Source organism: Schistocerca piceifrons, chromosome 8 (assembly GCF_021461385.2).
Source record: "Schistocerca piceifrons isolate TAMUIC-IGC-003096 chromosome 8, iqSchPice1.1, whole genome shotgun sequence".
In the NCBI taxonomy this organism is placed as follows: domain Eukaryota; kingdom Metazoa; phylum Arthropoda; class Insecta; order Orthoptera; family Acrididae; genus Schistocerca; species Schistocerca piceifrons.
In genome coordinates this window covers 266,791,265-266,805,886 of record NC_060145.1, presented here as the reverse complement: position 1 = coordinate 266,805,886, position 14,622 = coordinate 266,791,265, and the positions used below count along the sequence as shown (strand labels likewise).

General features: G+C 36.8%; 1 protein-coding gene across 1 annotated transcript in view; it reads right to left on the bottom strand.

The window, feature by feature from the left end:
* The window catches only part of LOC124711226 (protein I'm not dead yet-like), a 258,445-nt gene that overhangs the window by 43,642 nt on the left and 200,181 nt on the right, over positions 1–14,622 (bottom strand). The window contains exons 3-8 of the mRNA XM_047241185.1: positions 12,051–12,144; positions 10,985–11,099; positions 5,973–6,094; positions 915–1,043; positions 566–688; positions 89–289 (exon numbers count right to left, since the gene is read on the bottom strand). Coding sequence (XP_047097141.1) covers positions 89–289; positions 566–688; positions 915–1,043; positions 5,973–6,094; positions 10,985–11,099; positions 12,051–12,144 — 784 coding nt within the window. The remainder of the gene's footprint in view (positions 1–88; positions 290–565; positions 689–914; positions 1,044–5,972; positions 6,095–10,984; positions 11,100–12,050; positions 12,145–14,622) is intronic.

The following is a 14,622-nucleotide window of genomic DNA, read 5'->3' as shown; positions in this document are numbered from 1 at the left end:
ATTTATTCCAGAAGCTAACAAAGCTTTTATTCTGTTTTGTGCATGCTTTCAGCTATTTGAAAAAAATATGAATATTCAAAATACTTACACATTGGAGATATACTTGGCCCAGCCAGGTATAAATTCAGGTTCACGGAAGAACCACAACAACACAATGGCAACAAAAAGAAACAACACAGAGCCTTCGTGATACGTCATAGGACCTAGTTCACTGTATGACTGATGGATAACTTGACGGACAGCCTTAGCATGTTCTTCTCCTTTCTTCTTTCCGTTATCTGTTTGTTTTCTGCAACAACAAATATGACAGAAAATCTAGGATGAAATGTATGATACTTTGATTGTTTTAGAGCAGTAACACATTAATTGAACTACTTAAAATTCAGACTGGAGATTGTATACATGATATTTCTTCTTTTTCTTCACACACACACACACACACACACACACACACACACACACACACACACACAACAAAGAACTAACGTAATACACCACGATCAACATAAATTTTCCATTTCCATACTCTAATACAAATATTTTCCACTGTAATATTTACACTTACCTGAACAACCCCATGTAGAGGACATTAAGCCACATCCATGCAGCAGTGACAGACAGAAGCATCAATGGAACACAGAAAATCATCCAGCTTGCAAAATTTATGCCTTCAGCTTCAGGGAAAAGGCTGTAACACACCACAATATTGTTGAAGTCCTATACTGCGGAGTAAACAAACATTAAAATCAGTTTGAAATGAGAAGACATTTCTGAAATGTCAATTACGAGACCACTTGAAGTTAAGGCTGCAGATGCTTATTTCTTTTAGCTAAAAATGACTAATCAGCGATGACTTTACACATTGAATTATATGAGAAGAGAGAAAATATTCTGTACCAGTATCAGGAACTTACCTGTGGAAAATGCCCTTGAAGGTAAGATTTGTTCCAGTTCCTGTAAGAGTTCCTGTACCTCCAAGGTTAGAGGCATAGGCAATGCCAAGGAAGTAGCAGATGGTTTCCTTATCTGGGCGCTTCAGTTTACTGTTGAAGAACAAACTTTTCAAATGATTTGGTTTTTTTAATGCTAAGTCATCACGACAAAAATATGGCTAATACGTGTTATACACAATTACTACTTTTATGGTATTCTAAATGAAAGTAAACAAACAAAATTTCTGAGATAGAGAAGTCTTGCAAGTATTTCATAGCTTTGTACATAATATACTCAATGTAATATAATAAATGCTTCAAATAATATGATAACATTAGTATCATCATTTTGTTCTCTCTCTCTCTCTCTCTCTCTCTCTCTCTCTCTCTCTCTCTCTCCCTCTCCCTCCTCCTCCTTGTCGTCCCACTGCCCCTCCCCTGACTTCTTACTTTTTTTTATTTTTTATTTTTTTTAACTTGGTGTCTGACATGTAGCTTGCATGTAATATTGGATATACACATCAATTCATTTTTTAAATACAGAGATGAACAAAGCCTCATTCACATCAGTATGAACATCTGTAGAAATTTATTGAAGAGGGGGCAAGATACTAAAGTGGCAATTTTCTTATATAAGTGACTCAATGAGCTTGAGATTGTGCCATGCCCCAAGAACTAAATTTGACAGAAAGTTGATTCTTAAATGAGTGATAGTTGTTGGCTCAGTACATTAAGGTAAAATACCTAAACAGTTATCAAATTTCAGTAATATGTGCAAAGTGCACTCTTTTATATTATCCTTATGGATACACTGCCATCCTTTTGATTTAAATAGTGGAAAACAGCACTTTCATATGATGAAATCCAGGCTGTCCAATGAACTAGGAAATAAAACCACAAAATATTCAGCAGATTGATTTGTGTTCACATAATAATTATGTCAGACTGACATTGGCGACAATATTAAAAATATACTGGTTTGTATAAAAATATATACATAAAATATATTACTTTAAGTGAAGAAGCTGGAAATAAACTTGAAAAATCCCTTGTTCAACTTTGATGCTATAGCACTATGTTTGCTTACAAAACATCACATCCACTTATGTCAATGTATTTATTGCTTCACTTTCATGCCTCTACTTTTCATTGTTGATTGGTATAACTAAAGTTGGACAAAATGTGTTTTGAAAGCTATATGTTTTCAGGTTCATTGATTAAAGTGTATCCCAGGGCCAGATACGACTGGATAAAGATGGGCTACCTCCCAAAATAACTCTGACACTGATGCAAATTTCAAGATTTAAACAAGTAGTCCTCATCTTTCAGGTTTGACACATTATTCTACAATGATGACAACTGGACTGCAGAATTCATAACTCAATGACTGCATGTTGTGATGTGTAGCACTGATAACAGCTGAACTGCAGAATTCATAACTCAGTGACTACATGTTGTGCTATGTTGCACCACACAGAGTTGAGAAAGTCCAAATTCCTGGAGAAAACATCTTTGATCTAAAAATTTTATATGTTTTCTCTTTTCTAGTGCATAACATAGTATTTTTCCCACTGATTCATTTGGTTGCATATATGATGTACAGATGTACACGTCAGCAGTATAACCTGACAATGATCTCCAGAGTCCACTGCAGTACCTCTGCCATGTAAAACAGAATACTGACTCAGCAAGCCATCATGGGCCTCCTTTGCCCATACACAGGCAGTACACTACTTTTGTCATTATGTTCTGCAGGTAGAGGAGTGCTGTCCTTGTGGGAAATGGAGAATGCCAGGCATGTATGCTGCAGTCATACATATATTTGCTGGGGATTGACAACAGACACCAAGCTCCAGGATAATGGACAGCCCCTTCTCTGCTTAGTAATGACTGTGTCAGAAAGGGGCAGAGAGAAGATTGTAAATTTGATGTTGGCAATGTTCTGTAAAGGTTTGCATCTATTTCGACTGCAGGACAGCGGCAAAACTGTTGCAGTACTGATTAATGTTAAATATATGCCTTAGTAAAATTGCAATGAATAAAAGTCCTGTACCCCAGATTCCAGGAGGTGACAAGACAAGGTCCAGTTGTTATGTTAACTGAGAAAAAAGATTAGCAAGTGATTGCCCATGAAGTGTGTATACTCAGAAATGTTTAAGTGATTTGGGATGGCAAAGAAGTTTTAATAGCTATTTCCACCTGCTTGTAAAATCATACATAAATGACATGCTGACTTTAATTAGGGCATTTTCATCTAATTATGGAACAGCACTTTTACTTTAGTAAGTGCAAAGTAATTTAAAATGTGTACATATTACTATACCATAATAACTATTCAATTATAATGAAATAATGATCCATGCTATTTAAGAAGCACTGTTTAATAGTGTGGCATTATCAGTCCAGTCGAAACATTTCTTTGGGCATGTGGCATCCATAAATCCCAAACAGGTGTTGTACCCAGACTAGACCAAATACTCTCCTAGGAACATTCATTGTTCATGTGACAAGGTCTCAATAACCAACCTTCTATACTCCATCTCAAAAATCAGATTAATATGTACTTGGTGGAAATACTCGTATGATACTTGGATGCCGCAACCCCTGACCATGGATACTGAGTGCACATGTAGTTACAGAAACAGATTCTTTGAAGTATTGACCGAGTTCTGAGTAATCATGGCACCTCAAATCCACTCAATATTCAGAAAAACCAGACACAGAGGGTTTATTTTCACTCATTATAACTATTCACTGAGAATATCTTAACATGTGTTATGTATACTGTCATCAAATATGAAACACCAAGTCAAAAGCTATGAGATATTTAGCGAGTAACGGAACGTATATCAGATAGACAGATAAGAGGCCATAGGAGAGGGAGTATTCATTGCAGTTGACAAAAATATTGTCTCTATTGATGTCAAAGTGGAGTGCGACAGTGAAGTCACTTATAACAGGCTAGGTGAAACTAAGTTAATTGTTGGTTGTTTTACCGGTGACCCGACTTTGCTGTGACAGTTCTAGAGTCATTCAAAGAAAATCTACAGTCAGTAGCAAGTAAATACCCAGATCATGCTATACCAGTTGGAGGTGACTTTAACCTACCAAGAATAGACTGGGATGTCTATGGATTCATTACGGGGAGGGGGCGAGGTACAGATGCATATGGACAGTCATATGAAATATATTTAAACATGATTTCTGAAAACTATCTTCAGCAGCTAGCTTGGCAGACCACACAAAATGGAAATGTCTTAGACCTTGTAGCTACAAATAGGCTAGATCTTATCAACAAAGTCAGTACAGAAATGGGGATTAGTGATCATGATATCATTACAGAAACTATGGTTGCTCAAGTTTTAATTCAGTCAAGAAGGCTAGGAGTGTGTTTCTGCTAGATAGAGAAGATAAGCAGTTGTTCATCTCATTTGGAGAGTGACTTGACATCACTTAGTTCCAATATGATGGATGTAGAGGAATTATGGGCAAAGTTCAAGCAGATTGTAAATTGTGGTCTGGAGAGTTACGATTAGCAAGTGGATAAAGGATGGAAAAGACGCACAATGGTTTAATAACAAAATATGGAGGATGCTGTGGAAGCAGAGGCTGTTGCACTCTTGGTTAAAAAGAGAATGCACAAATGATGATAAGTAAAGGTTAGTAGAGATTCATGCACCTGTGAAAAGATCTATGTGTGAAGTATACAACAACCACCACCATCAACTAGCTCTAAATGTGGAAAAATGTGAGTTAATGTAGATGAGTAGGAAAAACAAACCTGTAATGTTCAGATACAGCATTAGTAGTGTCCTGCCTGACACAGTTATATCCTTCAAATATCTTGGCGTAATGTTGCAAAGCAATATGACATGGAGTGAACATATGAAGATTGGGGTAGGAAAGGTGAATGGTTGACTTCAGGTTGTTGGGAGGATTCTAGGAAAGTGTGGCTTATCTGTTAAGGGGACTGCATATAGGACACTGGTGTGACCTATCCTTCAATACTGCTTGAGGGTTTCAGATCCATGCTAGGTCAGATTGAAGGAGGACATCAAAGCAATTTGGAGATGGGCTGCTAGGTTTTTTACCAGTTGGTTTGAACAACACATAAGTATTATGGAGATGCTTCAGGGACTCAAATGGGAATGCCTGGAGGGAACGCAGCCTTCTTTTTGGGGAACACTACTCAAAACATTTAGAGTACCAGCATTTGAGGCTGAGTGCTGAATGATTCTACTGCCACCTACATACACTGCACATAAGGACCATGAGGATAAGATTTGAGATATTAGGGCATTTGAGGCTGAGTGCTGAATGATTCTACTGCCACCTACATACACTGCACATAAGGACCATGAGGATAAGATTTGAGATATTAGGGCTCATAGAGAGGCATATAGACAGTTGTCTTTCCATTGCTCTATTTGCAAGTAGAGCAGGGAAGGAAATGACTAGCAATGGTACAGGGTACCCTCTACCGCACACCATACGATGGCTTGTTGAGTATCTATGTAGGTGCAAATAGAGATGTCCGACATTGCTGACCTCAATATATGCCCCAGTAACCTGCCTTAATAGAAAGTCGGAGACATTTTTCATTTTCTTCATCTACCTTTGACCAACTAAGATCAATTCATAAAACTCTTCTTAACATACTGTAAGCTAGCTTCCTTCATTTTAATAACAAATGTCAATCACGGTGGAAAAAATGAAGAAAGATCATAGCATAGTATTCTGCTGATACCACGGTCATTATTAATGAAATGGACAAATAACTATTATCACTTCACGAAGATGCTGTGTTTCAAATCAGGTTTTTGCATTAGATTGATAATCACTTCCACAAACTGCCTTCAACCCATAATACTTACAAATAAACATTATTCAGAAACAGAAGTAAATCTATGATATTTACAGTTATGTTAGAAATACACTGTATTTGTTTTCTTCATTATCACTGCACTAAAACTGATACCATTCAACATTTAATGTACTTATAAGTTATTGTGTTCATTATTATGCTGAATTTGAACTCACTCAAGATCACTCTTCAGCACAGTTGACTTCCGGCGAGTTTCAGGATCATATACCCCGCTGGCTTCCTCTGAATCTGCAATGGCTGGAACCTGAGAAGTTCGTCTTGCCTCTACATCTTCATGCTACAAAAACATATTTCAAAATTTAATGCAGTTATTTCTCTTAACACAGAAGCTTAATTAATTTATCAAAACACCCAGAATCAGTGAATGCATCAGACAAACAAATTTAAGATACTTTGAGAAAAAAAAGACACCTGGCTGTCTTCTATTTGTTCGAATGTAATGGTATTTCTGGAGACAAAAACATCTTCTGTCCAAGTACTACAAAAGATTTAGCAAACAGTGTTCATGTGAAATGCAGTTCTTTCTTTTCAGAGATGACTGTGTGGATGAAAAAAAAAGAAAACACATAGATATTTTCTGAAAAGAACTCAACTCAGTACCACACTTTTGGTTAATTGCTATGTACATGAACTTGAGGAGCAACTTTTGGATATGCTATTGGTTCAAACAGTTTTTAACTGAAGGAACATAGTATATTTTCCTGAAGCGTAACACTCAACATGAATGGAGATAAATTTGGATTCCCCTTGCTATGTGTGTCAGGACAACATTCATTCTCACTACACATTCATAAATGATCTGTTAGAATGTGTGCACAGCACACTCAGATTTCTCGGAAATGATCGTTTTCTGTACCTGACAACACAAACATTATGATAGTCATTTATTCATTGTGTTCTGTAGAGCACATCAGAAGGAGGACCTGCAAGGATGTGGAACAAGTCAAGGTATACATTAAAAATACAAGCAAATCACAAAAACTCAATTTGTACAGTATATTAACCATAAAATATTACTGGTAAACTGCTCAGTGTTATTCATGATTATACCAGCTAAATTTAATGAAGTAAATTAAAAAGAATACTGCTACTCTGAGGAAAAAAGTGCTCAGTTATACTAAATAGCTGCTGCTCATCACTTACTTGCAGTTTAAAATTTACTTGGCTACTTTGCTGTTTTCAAAGAAAATAGTTACTTACACCTTTAACTTCTGTTCTTTCTACTTTTACTACTTGTCATGCTGCTTTACAATGAACAATGCTACTTGCTAACTTTTCAGCCATGAATCTAGATATCCATCCAATTAGCAGAAGGATTAGTTAATGAGGCACTTTTCAATTTTATTTTTAACTGATAGGTATTTCCAGTTTCCTGCTGTAGATTAGATGGGAACCTGTTACATACCTTTGCAGCAGAATACATAACTTCGCTATGAACCCTAGACAAGGAGCTGAAGTCTATATGAACATTGTTTTTGTTCCATGTATTGTGTGCATCACAGTCCAGCTGAAACTGATTTTTACAATCAGCAGAAAATCATTCTTGTGAAACACAACTAGCTCTTTATTCTCATGAAGTAATTAGTGCTATCACAGGGGATCCAAACTGATTCCATATCTACAGATTTACAGATGGCTTTTGACACCAATCCTCACAAGCAACTTATAATTAAAGTGTGTGTGTCTGGAGTACTGTCTCAGTTGTGCAACTTGATTTGTGATTTCCTATCAGAAAGGTCATAGTTCATTATAACTGATGAAAAGTCATCAGGTAAAGCAGAAGTAATATCTGGCATTCCCCGAGGAAGTGTTAAAGGCTCTCTGATGTTCCTGATCTACATAAATGATTTAGCAGACAATCTGAGCAGCCCTCTCATATTGTTTGCAGGTGATGCTGTCATTTACCATCTTGTAAAGTCATCAGATGAACAAACTGAAATGCAACATGATTTAGACAAGATATCTGTATGGTGTAGAAGGTAGCAATTGACTCTAAGTAAAGAAATGTTTGTAGTCGCCCACATGAGTACTAAAAGGAAACTGCTAAATTTCAGTCACATGATAAAGCTCACAAATCTAAAGGTTTTAAACTCAACTAAATACTTAGGGATTGCAATTACAAATAATTTAAATTGGTGTGATTCTTCAGTTTCTTCCGGCATATTTGTTGATCAAACAGTCCATGGGTGTTCTGCTGCTTCATAGTGCCATAGTCGATCACACACCCTTGGGAGCTCAGTTCATCAGTGCACCCAATGATGGCAACATGTCTGATCACCGAAATATTGTGTCCGTTGGACACTATGAACCAGCAGTACACCCATGGACAGTTTGATCAACTTAAATTGGAACAGGTACATAGATAATGGTGTGGAGAAAGCAAACCAAAGAGTGTGATTTATTGGCAGAACACTTAGAAAATGTAACAGGTCTACTAAAGAGGCTGCTTACACTATACTCGTGCACCCTCTTTTGGAGTACTGTTGTGTGGTGTGGGATCCACATCAGACAGGATAGACAGAAGACATCAAAAAGTTCAAAGAAGGGCAACTAATTTTGTATTGTCGTGAAATAAAAGAGAGATTGCCATGGATACGAAACACAAATTGGGGGTGGCAGTCATTAAAACAAAGCCATTTTTTCACTGTGGCAGGAGCTTTTCATGCAATTTCAATCACCAATTTTCTCCTCAGAGTGTGAAAATAGTTTGTTAGTACCCACCTACATAGGGAGTAATGATCATCATAATAAAATAAGAGAAATCAGAGCTTCTGTAATGGAACGATTTTAAAAGTTCATCTTTCCTGCATGCTGTTTGAGAATGGAATTGCAGAGAAGTAGCTTAAGGATGGTTCTTAAACCCTCAACTATGCACTTAATTGCGAATTGCAGGGTAATCATGTAGATGTAGATCTAGATGTATCAACAAGATTCACTACAGAGTAAATGCATTGGGAAATGATTGTAAGAATTTCATGATCCTTAAAAAGGTTTCTTCAAGATGTTTTGTTATGTCCTTTGAATAATATTCTTATTGCTTGCTTGTGCTTAATGAACACAGTCTTTACTATAGGTATGTTGCCACAGAAGACAATTCCTTAAGATAACAAGAAGGTAAAATACACAAAAGAAACAAATGTTTGTCATTTGGTTAGCACAGTGAGAGATAAGTCTTCATTACTTTATCTATGCGTTGTCTCCATTTTAACCATTTATCCACCTGAACCCCATGGAATTTTACTTTAAGTGTATCAAGTAGTGTTTGAATGTTACTGGCTACTTCTGCTGCTATGGGAAATTCCTTGTCTGAAATCACAAAATATGAACCTTGAGATTAAGACTTGGTTTTGAAGCACTGGTAGGCCTATTAATATTAAACTGGCACAACAGTGAAAGAAGAGTGATAAATTTCCAAGCAGAAACTTTCCTCTGAGGTTTGATACCTTAAGATTTGACTGTTACAAGATATGAGGTTTTCATACCTTTCTACAGAAGAGCTAAGCATATCAGTGTTGAGATATCAGGTTTTTCATCTAATTCAAGATACATTTCTTAATGTGTAGAAATATGAACTCAAAACTACCAGTTTTTGAATAACGACATTCTGCTGTCTTAACGATATATCTGATTTTCCCACAATGTGACATGCATGCCAATATCTGTAGCATCACCGCTTGTAGCTCAGTATGTCAGCGGTTAAGCAATGTGAGCTGATATGTGTTTTGAAAGGTTTTACAGAATGCATGATGGCCATAATACCATAAGCTCTCATAAATCCACTATACAGAGTACTGATACCAAATTCCTCCCAACTAGATAATTCCCAATCCGATGGTTTGTATTCTCTGTAGAAAACCTGGGAACATTTATTTTCCAGCCTACACAACTGCTAAGTATGAGACAGACAGTACCTGCATATATGAGGCTTTGGTCACTTGGCAACTGCTCAGTTTAAAAGGAACCTGAAAGACTTACTAGTGCCTAACTCCTTCTACTCCATTGACGAATTTTTTAATAGAAACAAATGATGTATTGTATATATTCATACTATTAGTATTGTTATTTCAGCTTTTTTTTTAAAAAAAAAAAAAAAAAGACATGTTCCACATCCACGAGGATCTCCTCAGCATGGATCTATGGAATGAAAAACTAATCTAATCTAATCTAATCTAACTCATGGATAAGTACCAATGAAATGTGAATTGGTTCAAAGCAGGTTGATTACCAGTACCTCTGACACATCAAACATCATATTTCCTATTTGTCACAAGATATAGCATCACTTACTTCATCTCATCTCAATACTACAAAATATTAGTACTGTGGAAGTGGTTGTGCGTACTGTTATGAAACATTATCATTTATTTCCATCAATATCAGTTACAAGTAACTTCAATTTCATGCTTAGGTATTGGCTGTTTTATGGTCCAGCAGTTATTATGGACATCAGTGTACTAATGTCTGTCTCTCTTAAGCCCTCATATAAGGAAATAGCAAATATAGTGTTCAGAATACCGGACAAGTGCAAGTAGGACTCATACTCTGAGGGCTCCTTACAAACTTGTTTATATATGTAGATAATAATAACAATCTTGTGTGGCTCAGTGGCCCGGTGCAAGTCATTCTATTGGGCACCATTTTGGTGACTTGCACCGAGGGACTGCAGACCTTTGTATGATATGTCTACCTGTTCCTTGGCAAAAGGGATCTTAACAGCCGGGCAAACAGACAGACGGACTGACAGATGGACAGATAACAAAGTGATCCTACGAAGGTTCCATTTATACCAACAGAGGTATGGAACCCTAAAAATGCTGTATACCTAGTTAGACACTCATGCTGGTACTGTGTTCTCCACAATGTGTTATTACATACTTAAAAATAAGTTGGCAGCTCTTTAAAATACAAAGACTTCACATTAAATCTTAATCCTATGCCATTTACTTTTACATTTTACTTGGAGTACTGGAAAGTCTGCTTCTGAAAGATACAATGAGCCCATATTTAATAATATATGATACTGGCTGCAGCCATGATAAGCAGTCAAGATAGGCAGTTAATTCATCTGTGAGTACAACCAAAACAGTTTTAGAACTAAAAAAAAAGAACTATGAATAATTTGTTTCTGGATCTCGCTAGTACAGACTCATGTAGTTACTTGACTTACAGCTTTCAGTTCCTCCAAAACTGCTTGAACAATTGGTGTCATCATTGCTGTAGTGGCTGTGTTTGAGATCCACATGGATAGGACCATGGTGGTCAGCATGAAGCCAAGTGTTAACCTGAACAGATATCATCATACCGTAGCTCAAAAGTGTAACAAAGTGTCTGTGTAAGTAGCATTGTACTTAAATAAATCCGATTAGGTAACATGATAAAGTCAAAAAACACTATGTAGCATTGTGAGACCTTCATCATTTGTACTACAGACAGACAAATACAGCAAAATAGCATCATTTCTAAATAATGTGTAATTTCAGATTTATTCTTAGGTAGTGTGTTTATATCAGCTCAGAAGATCTGATGCATAATATAACCACTGTATGAGAACTAGGTAAGGCTTTATACATAGCTAACATGTGACGTGGGCAATATGTTGTCAACAATTATGCTTTCTTGGAATGGAAAGTCACTGCTACAGAATGACTTGTGTGTTGTCAGCCTTTTCTTTCCCTGCACAACCTGCTGGAAAACCTACACATATTTAGTGAGTACATTTTGAATATTATGAACAGAAAACTATGGTATCTCTTTATTAAAACAAAGATCTGCAACATAACTTTACAAATACAAAGTACTTTTTTTGGACAGTAGGCTCCTTCAAGCATTTTGATAGTAATCTTTTAAATGCTCTACTGACATTACAAACATCTACAAAAGGCCACCAAATAAATAAATTATGATCATACAGTGTAATTGTTCTGCTTTTTATTTTTTGAAAATTGATGGTGTAGAGACACAAGAGTTGCAATACAATATATCATGGTTGGAGTACTTATCAGCATCATTTACTGACAATTTATATAGTGATAGCCTCATCATGTAAAAATATGATTTTCAGGACAAAAGTATAAATAACTGACAACATGAAACATTCTTTTGATTGGTAATAAATTTGTAGATGAGATCAAGATGATTATCAAGTAAATATTAACTAATTATTTTTATAAGGGAATTTTAACCCTGTTGAGGAACAAAGTCAGAAATGCCTAAAACAATAACAAAGGACTCACCTGCGTGGGCTTGTTCCGATAATGAGGATGGTCTTCAGAGCTATCCTTTTGTGAAGATTACAGTGTTCCATTGCAATGGCAACAATGAGACCACCTGTCAACAGAATAGTCGAGTAGATGAAGACACAGAAAATTTATTCTACAGAAATATTTATATCTACACAATTTAAGATGACATAAGGCAAATTAGCAATAATACCACTGTTTACTATAGTGTGCACTATAGCTTGTCACTTCCCCACAAGGAGTACTGGACTGGTTAAATTTGATCCCCACCTTGCATACAGACTCTCACTGGATATACAGCACATAAAAGAAATAGACATGTAAATGTATTTTGCGTTTCTACGAAAGCAAAAGTGACGCACAGAGACGATGATCTGTATAACTGAAACTGGAATCTTATTGTTACAAATTACAAAACACTACTTCATAATGCTGCCATGAACAGTTGCTCGTATAGCTTTATGTATAGCACACTAGCTTGCAAGACAGAGAGGCAGGTCAGACCTGGACCAAATCCATGTAATGGATTAATGACAATGGGTCTGGTATACACCATACAACCAGAGTGTGTGTTTTTTTAGACAGTTTGCCATGCTGGAATGGTTCCCAATATGATACACAAACAATGAAAATATGATAACACACAGTTAAGATGGTTCTCTCAAGGCAAACATCAGACCTCTTAAATATAGATTTTGATGAATCTTGTGCGTATTGTAGAGAGACCTGTTCTGAGTACCTGGCTAGCAGCTTTGCATGCCTGGCCCCTAGTTTCCAAAAAAATCAATGCTGAAGTTTCATGCATACCTCCTAAACCCATAACATTGATGTATGTGTGTATATTCAATTTTATCATGCAAAATCTCATTAAATAGTACATGTCATGCACAATTATTCAAAAATAGTCATTTTTACCATAGTAACTTCATTAAAAAATCGATCATCACAGGAAAATTTCTTCAAATGTGTATTCCATTTGTGGTTTGTAGTTAAAACTCCAAATATTTGGATAATGTTCGCTTCCTATGTTTCCTAGACATGACCTCACTTCTCGTTGACCCCTCTCCCTCATGGACCATTACAGAATACCAGGCCCTGTAAGCTGCCAGCTGACATCTGTCACCAGCATCAGTTACTAACAACACGCCACCAGTCCCCACCAGTGTAGTTTGTGACTTCAGTGCCCGTTCCACCACAACGTGCCATCTGTATTCTCCCCCCTGACACCAGTTTCTCAGAACTACACATGTGAGAACTGGCTTTACAACATGTCCTTGGTTCTCACCACCAATCCTGTCTTAATTTATGTTAATTTCTTCAGTCTCAGCATTTATTTTCAGTAACTATTCCTTTCTTCACTTCCTTTTAGTCTTGAGTATCTTATTTTCTGACTTGTCAATTCCCCTCCCCCCTCCACACATGTCTACCATATATAATGCTCTTACCTTTCTGCTCTTATTAATGCTTGTACTATGTTTTGTTAGTAATCTCTGTCTCACTTATTACCCTGTCTTCCACCTTTACGCTCTCAAATTGTCAAATCTCATCAAATGTCCCAACACTCAGCCTCCCATCCTCAAACTGTCCAGTAAGTCTGCCCTGACCCAGAATTCTGGATGATTTTCCATAACTCTTCTCATTTCCTAAACCTCACCAGTCCTTTTCCTTCATCCTTTTTCTTTCCCCTTCAACCCTTCTGCAAGATGAAGGAGCCACTGGCTCCAAAAGCTTGCACAATTCCTTAACTCTTCCTTTTTCTTTTTTGTTTTCTTCTACTTCTGCTTGGTGAGTGGATTTTTTTTTATCTATCCAATTATATCTCCTGTATATTTACTTTGAGATTGAAATGGGTACTAAACAGACCTCAGATTACAGGAATCCAAGGAAAACAAAATGTGACTCATATAGGAAAGACCTAAACTCACACTTATCAGAAGTCAGAAACTCAATATGGAATCTAGAAGAATTTGAGAAAATAGCAGATGAAGTGACATCTGCCATTATGATGTTGTACTCAGAAAACTGTCCTATCACCAAGTGATACCATGGTGGAACAACAGCCTGGAATTGCAAAGAAAGCAGGTAAGAAGACTGTTTAATGCCGCAAAAAGCAAAGGACAACGGACAAAAAATATTAGGAGGCCCTTGCCAAACACAGTGTTGTGATTAAGCAAGTGAAACTATCATCCTGGAAGATATCCTGTGAGGTGGTAGAAGGTACAGCTACATGTGCCAGACTTTGTAAAATCTTCAATACCAACCAACCCAGCAGGCACTCTAAGGTGTGCAAGGACAGCACATGAGATACTGGATATGCTCCTCAAGATTCCTTTCCCTCGATGCACTCTGGCAGACAACACAGACCAAGCAGTCCCTGAGAGGCCACTGGTTTACAGATAATCAAATGGAGAATTGTGAATCTGCCAGAGAAGGTATGTGAAAAAATTTTAAAAATCCAATGGTTGGTGGGAACACTTCAATTGTTCATGTCACCAGGCCCTGATGGAATCTTTATAGATCTACTGAAACAAGCAGAAGAAAGACTGATTATAATCCTATGAAGAAT